Here is a 6,680-nt window from a genome sequence, read left to right as displayed (position 1 = left end):
AAGATATAGCTTGAATGTGACACTCATATTCCCCCCCCCACTTTTCTACTTGCAAGTCAGTATGAAATATCAGAAGGTAACAAGCATGACATTTCAGAAACGCTACTCTGCCTCTTCTCTCACTTCTTCCTCCAGAGTGCTCGAGTACAGATCAGTCATGTCTTTGTATTTAAAATCAGTCACTGAAGTTTCTATACATAGAAGAGTTTAGTGGGACGGTCACCAGATAAACACCAGCATGTTTAATATGCAGAACAAAACACGGTTGACTTTTTCAAGCAGGATGCCTTTCCAACTATTCCCCCGAGAAGCCACATGAATACTTGAAGCAATTATTACTTGGTATTATACAGTTTGCTTACAGGGTACTAAGAGCCAGGCTGTCATCTCACCTTCCTCACCCTAGTAGCACTGTGCACCCGATAAGAAGGAAAATGTTAGCCAGAGTATACCAACTGCACCCCAAGTTCATAGGGTTCACAATCATTAATATAGCTTTTCCTCAAGACTGACTGTTAGTAACCTACTTTTTGACGTGCCATCAGCTACATAAACAGAAATTAAAATCTCAAGTTTTTGAGAGGCAGGTTTGGATATTGTTCAAACCTAGCAATTCAGATTTGCAGGCTAAATATCTTGCCAGTGTTTGGGCCCTGAAACTAACCAGAAGCTTCCGTAGCCCTCGCTACATTCTACTCACTGCCATATAATCCGAGGAGGAAATTCACCCAAGGCTTAAGTACACGTGAACCCCTCAGATGGCTTCACATGAGCCTGAAGATACTAAATTAAGTACCACCTGTGAGTACATGTGACATACGCCCAACATCGCCTATTAAACATTGCACGTAACACAAAATAGGTTCAGCTGTAGGAAAGATCTTTCGAAGTATGCAAGACCCATCACTTCAGAAAGGAGTCATTGCAGTTAATATTTCTTCTATGAATATACAGACATGCCATTGATTTAAAGTTTTTAATGAGATACCTGCAATTTATAACACCATGACATTTATGAGCCTCACATTTAGACGACTTTGGTTTTCAACAGAAATAGCTCTACCGTTATTAGAATCAATACGCGCACAGAGGTTGATGAGAACATACTGCTGCAGTACAAGAAGTCAGACACCTTCTCTCTGCAGGCTTGTTTTGAATTGTTTATTTATGTTTAAGAAGTCATCCACATTTCTATAAATATAGACATTACTTGAGTAAGTGACTTACAATGTCACTAGTGCAGGTACATATATAACCAACATACAAAAGCTCCACTGGAAGCTACTTCAGTTTATTCAAAAAGGACCAAGATGTCATAAAAAAAAACAGCTGTCACTTTCAGTATTGAAGACACTAAAGTGCATTTTTGGTTACCTCCTGGACAAACAGCTGCTGGTTAAAAACTCTAATTATTTTTTTTAAACTTATCTAAGTTACAGTGACTGACATTCAGGTTTGTAGCTGTCATCCTCCCGATACGTGGCAGCAGGTAAGAAAAATGTATTACTTTGATGATTGAGTAAAAGGAGGAAATAGGTTTTGCCCTTTCCCCCCACCCCCCTTCTCTTTTTTTCCTAATCCAGTATTTCCAACAAAAGTTTAAAGAGAATCTAACATTTTGATGAATTTTTACAGCACCACTAAAGTTAGTGTTAAAAATCCAGGCTCTGTTTTAGCCCTTTTAATTGCTAGCCAAGTATCTAAAGAGTCACTTGAAGCTCTGTACCAGTAAGAAAAACTACCCTCCCTTTGCCATCAAGCACTATCCTGCCCAGTTAACACTGTTTGCACACTCTGTAAACATGAACAGCTTAAAGCATAATTAAAGCAGAACACAGGCCCATCTTGAAAATCTTCTTCCCCCACTTCCCCCCCCCCCACCCCGGTAGTGTCAAATGTTTTGAGTGTATAAAGCATTATTACATTCCTAACCACAAAATACTTGAAGAGCCACGATAAAAAAAGCATACGTTGAAAGTGACATAGCAATACCACTTTAATAAAATGGGGTATTTTGGGGAAATACAAGATACTATGATTGTATGTGCTCTGCTAATTTTAACTCCATCTTTACTTCATTATAACTTTGTTTTATTGCCAGAAAAGTCACCAGCAGAGCAAAGAATGCCACACTGGTTAGAACCACAACAGCCAGAGTTGTTCTTTATAGCTCCTTTACTGCAATTAATTTACTTTCAACTTGATAGTAGGAGGACATAATACTCATCATTTAGAAATAAATTACTAGTTTTGACTAATACTTTAAACCTGATCAGCACTGTATAATGATGAATGGCTACTTCTAAAAAATGAAAACCTTACATACCAAAAACATGCTATACGTTGGGAAACCACTTTTCCATGCTCCAGCGTGATGTTTACATTTTTTTTCACTTGTGAAAAAAAGTCTTTCTTTTATCAGTTGAAGAATCCACAGCACTTAAATTTCAAGTATTTGAACTGAACATGATTCAATTTCAAAAAGTGCCAAATCAAAAAAAAAACAACCTACACTTGTAGCCAAGCTTTCATAGAAATCCCCAAACAAGATGAAAAAACAGCCTCTCGAAATAATGGGTTACTAGCTTCATACATGTTTTTAAAGCTGTATAAAGTTCACCTAAACACTCCACTTACGAGCATTAGAAGTTCAAAACACAGAACACCTTCAATGCAAATTGCTTGCAGAGGGCACCCTCAAACATATGAATACAACACTAAGCAGAAATCCCTCATTTTATTTGGCTATTTAGACATCCATGTCACATATACCCACCCATCCATTTCCTGATAGTATTACATCATCTATTAGGGCTTCTGAAATAATACAGAGCCATAAAACTCAGAAGAGACTAGTTTTTTTAAAAAAAAAGTTCCATAACTGCGCAGCCTTCCACACGGCAAGGTTGTGCAACTGATTGTTTAACGTAACTAAGCTTAACGGCATCCAAACAAGCAGGCCTGGGTTTGGAAGCTGTCTTATGTCAAATTTTGACCACGTAACTACTCTAAAATAGGAAGGTCAAAGTAGAACTCATCTCTTCTTTTTCTGCTGCCTCAACATCTTCCTTCGCTTAATTATCATATCATGTAATTTCTCCAGTCCCTCTTTGAGTCCATCTCCGATGATTGCACAGGTAGGCTGCAAATGCCAGGGAGTCGACGAACTCAGCTCACTCATCGCTAACATTTTCTCGATTTCAGAAAGGGAGAGAGAGTTCCTCAAGTCCTGCTTGTTAGCAATGATAAGGACAGGCACTCCTTGATTTTCAGATATCCTAGTAATTTTATGAAGTTCTGTTTTGGCCTCCTCCATTCTCTCAACATCAACGGAGTCCACCACAAACACAATGCCATCGGTGCACCTTGTGTACGACTTCCACAGCGGCCTGAGCTTCTCCTGGCCGCCCACATCCCAGAAGTGGAAGGTGACCGTTTTCGAGTTGCCTAGTGTCACTTTGATTTTCTCCGTATTAAATCCTTTAGTGGGGACGGTGTTGACGAACTCATTGAACTGCAGTCTGTAGAGCACGGTGGTCTTTCCAGCGGAGTCCAGTCCCAAGATGACAATGTGGAAACTCTGGAAAGAAGGCAGGCTGGAGAGGATCGGCGTCTGGTCCGAGAGTCCATTCCCCATTGCCAGGAGGGAAGGTGACAGCGGGCTGCCACGAGCAGGGCCGGCTCCCACGGCTAGGCTGGCCGCCGTGCTAGGCTCGGGTCCTGCCAACGACACCACCGGCGTTAGCCCACCGCAGAACCCCGGCCCGCCGCCCCGACTGCGGCGGCGGCCGCGGGCAGCGCGACACGGAACGCCACACGGCGTGTGTCCCCCCCCACACACACACACCCCGCCGCCCCAGCCCAGCGGGCTCTGCCGCCCCGCGGCGCGGCGGCCGCTACCGACACTGCGGCTCGCCGGACACGCGCGCCCCCCGCCGCCCCCGCCGCACCTCGCCTACCGCTCGGCCCCGCCGGCGGGCTGGGCCCTCAGCGCGGGGAGCAGACACCAGCCCGCGCCCCCATGCCCACGCGCTACCGCTGCCGCACGCGCCACCGCTTCTCCTTCTGCTTCTTCTGCTGCTGCTGCTGCTGCTGCTGCTGCTGCTGCTGCTGCTGCTGCTGCTGCTGCTGCCGCCACCGCGATTCCCCCGCATCTGGCGGCGCGGCGCCTCCCAGCCCGCGCCTAGCCCCGCGCGCCCCGCCCCCCGCCCCTCATTGGCCCCGCCGCCCGGCGGGGGCGGGGAACAGGGCGCGCTCCGCCTCGCCTATTGGCCGCCGGCACCGGCCACTCATCGGAGAAACCCCATTTTTACCTTTCTCAGCCGAAAGCTGGGGACGATCGCGGCACAGAGAGAGGCCGCGGCCTCCGCAGCTACGGCGGGCGGGGGGCACCGCCCTCCCCCCACGCCCTGCCTGAGCGACCCCGCTCCGCCCCCGGCGGGGCGGAGTCACTGCCTCACACAGCTCCTTCGGGGAAAGCCGCCGCCACGCTCTCCGCTCACGACGTGCGGGCCCGTGCCCCAACGGGCGGGCGGCGCCAGCAACCTCTCGCCCCCTCCGGCGGGCGGCAGCGCCCCGCCGTCCTTACGGCCCCGCCCCTTCGCCAGAGGCCCGTGCGCTCATTGGATGCGGGTGCTGTCACTCTCGCCCCACCCCCTCGCGGCCGTGGAGATGGCTCGGCAGCGCCTCGCAGCGCACCTGCGCCACCGCGGGGCGGGAGGGCGCTGGCAACGCCCTTCTCCGGCCGCCCTTTCCCGCCGAAAGTCCCCTGGGAAACCCTCTCGGCGCAGGGCGGATGGGGGAGTTGCCGCCGCCAAGGCCGCTCCGCTCGCCCGGCCGTTGCGCCATCTCTACCCCGGGCCGCTACCGTAGGTGCCGCGCGCCTTCCCGTCGCCTAGCAACGGGCTTCACAGCAGCAGCTCGTGGGCTGCCTGCCCATGTGACCCCAGCCCCGCCCCGCCGCGCTGAGGGGGCGCCGCCATGTCGGGGCTGCTCCGGCCCCCTCGGAGCGGGGCGGAGCGGGGCGGGGCGGGCGCGGGAGGCCCCGGGGAAGGGCACGGCCAGGGAGGCGGGGGTGCCGCAGTGCGGCCGGCGTTGTTGTAGGGGCCGCAGTCAGTTGCCTCACAGCTCCTGAGCTGTCGGGGTGACGCAGCAAGTATCCCAGGCTCTGGGGCATCGCCGTGCCTCTGCGGCTGTAGAAAAGCCCGCTGGCTGCCTTGCCCCCGCGGCCCGGGAGTTCTGCAGACACCGACAGGGGCCAAGTTAGAGGGGAGGGAAGGGCTGTGAGTGGGGTTTCTTGATGTCGGTGCAGGGCTCGGCCGTATGTTCCTACCGTACTCTTCTTGCCTTTTGCGTGTGGCCTTGAAACGGGAGACAAACGGCCCGGGAGGAGCTGAGAGTAACCGAGTGGATAAAATGGTCCTGTTTGGCGCCTGGTGTGTAGAGATAGCTGCAATGCTCAGCTCTGAATGAACTAGTTTAGAGCCTAGCTTAGTTACAAGGAAGGTTTCCCACAGCACAAGGATGTGTTAAGTAATTCTGCATTTTAATACCTAAGCCTGATTTGAGCAGTGAAGTCTTTCAAAGTCAGAGCTAATTACTAGCGTCTATAAAGCATTTTTTGTGTGTTACTGTTCCCAGAGCATACATGTTCTAGAGGAGGCCCGGAAGATCTTGTCTCAGAAATTCTTGCTGTCTCGCCATCGTTCTGTTCCTTCCCGCTGCTCTCTTCACTCTGTTTGCTGCGGTACTTTTTATACAGCTGTGGCAACGTAGATGGCTACTTCTGCCTGGGGTGGGTGTACAGCAGCTCAGTGTAACGTACCAATAGCATACAAACGGGTCAGATATGCTGACTTCAGAGCAGGGCATGCTAGAAAAGTCTTCACCTATAACCCTTAGTGAGATAAAAATTAAATAATCTTTTTGATAAAAAATAATGTTTAACTGCTAACTAAAGCTTTTGTGCTACTGAATTCTACTGTTCAAAGTGTATTTCTCTACTTTGTACTACAGTTAGCCAAGTCTGACCAGCTGGGCTCCAGTAAAAGAGAAAAGGGGCATTTTCAGTACTAACCTTGCATTTTTTTTCTAGAAGACTTTCAGATTTCTTGATGTGGCTGCTGAAAAGGGATGAATTTTTAAGAATGTTCCGGCAATCATTTTTTCCCTTTGAAAGCATTGTACTTTATATGTTAAATCACAAGGAATTAGATTGTATAAAAGAGTAGTAATTTAATAGTAAAAGGGCATTGTATAGCAACAAAAATTGCTCAGTGTGCTGTAGGCAAGGTTTAATGTTATTAAGGTGTTAAGATACCCATTATAGGCCTACTAAAAATAGCAGAATTCTTATTTGCTTACATCTGAGACTAATGTTTCACTGCTTTTATCGTTGTTAGTTTACATCCTGATCTTGCAGATGCCTCTCTTTAGAGGAGGCGGCCTATATCCATGGAAAAGTAGGGGTAAGTTACTACCCCTAAGGCCAACTAATAAGGTTTTTGATTTGGCAGTATTTTACACTACTTTTGCATATTATAAAGAACTGCACAGCATACAATGTCATAGAACAGCATTTATAGTGACAGTAAAGGTGGGCCTTAATTATTTCATGGATGGTTTTCAGTAATTTAAAATTGGTAGAAACCAGATAGAAATGCCTTGTCAAGGAATATCAC

At 48.5% G+C, this 6,680-nt stretch overlaps 1 protein-coding gene across 3 annotated transcripts; it reads right to left on the bottom strand.

The window, feature by feature from the left end:
* Window positions 1–1,978: 1,978 nt before the first annotated feature.
* On the bottom strand, window positions 1,979–4,566 carry ARL4A (ARF like GTPase 4A). Of its 3 annotated transcripts, none has more exons than XM_075082941.1 (2): window positions 4,314–4,566; window positions 1,979–3,720 (listed from the first exon to the last, which is right to left on the bottom strand). In XM_075082941.1, exon 2 carries the CDS (start codon window positions 3,635–3,637, stop codon window positions 3,035–3,037), a length of 603 nt encoding a protein of 200 aa, XP_074939042.1. In that variant the 5' UTR covers window positions 3,638–3,720; window positions 4,314–4,566; the 3' UTR covers window positions 1,979–3,034. The 3 variants fall into 3 exon arrangements, with proteins under 3 accessions (XP_074939042.1, XP_074939040.1, XP_074939041.1); XM_075082939.1 differs by lacking the exon at window positions 4,314–4,566 and adding an exon at window positions 3,960–4,200; XM_075082940.1 differs by lacking the exon at window positions 4,314–4,566 and adding an exon at window positions 3,951–4,185.
* Window positions 4,567–6,680: the final 2,114 nt, after the last annotated feature.

Source organism: Phalacrocorax aristotelis, chromosome 2 (genome assembly GCF_949628215.1).
Source record: "Phalacrocorax aristotelis chromosome 2, bGulAri2.1, whole genome shotgun sequence".
Taxonomy (NCBI): domain Eukaryota; kingdom Metazoa; phylum Chordata; class Aves; order Suliformes; family Phalacrocoracidae; genus Phalacrocorax; species Phalacrocorax aristotelis.
Note: the sequence above shows the minus strand (reverse complement) of the source record. Positions and strands in the feature narration are given on the sequence as shown.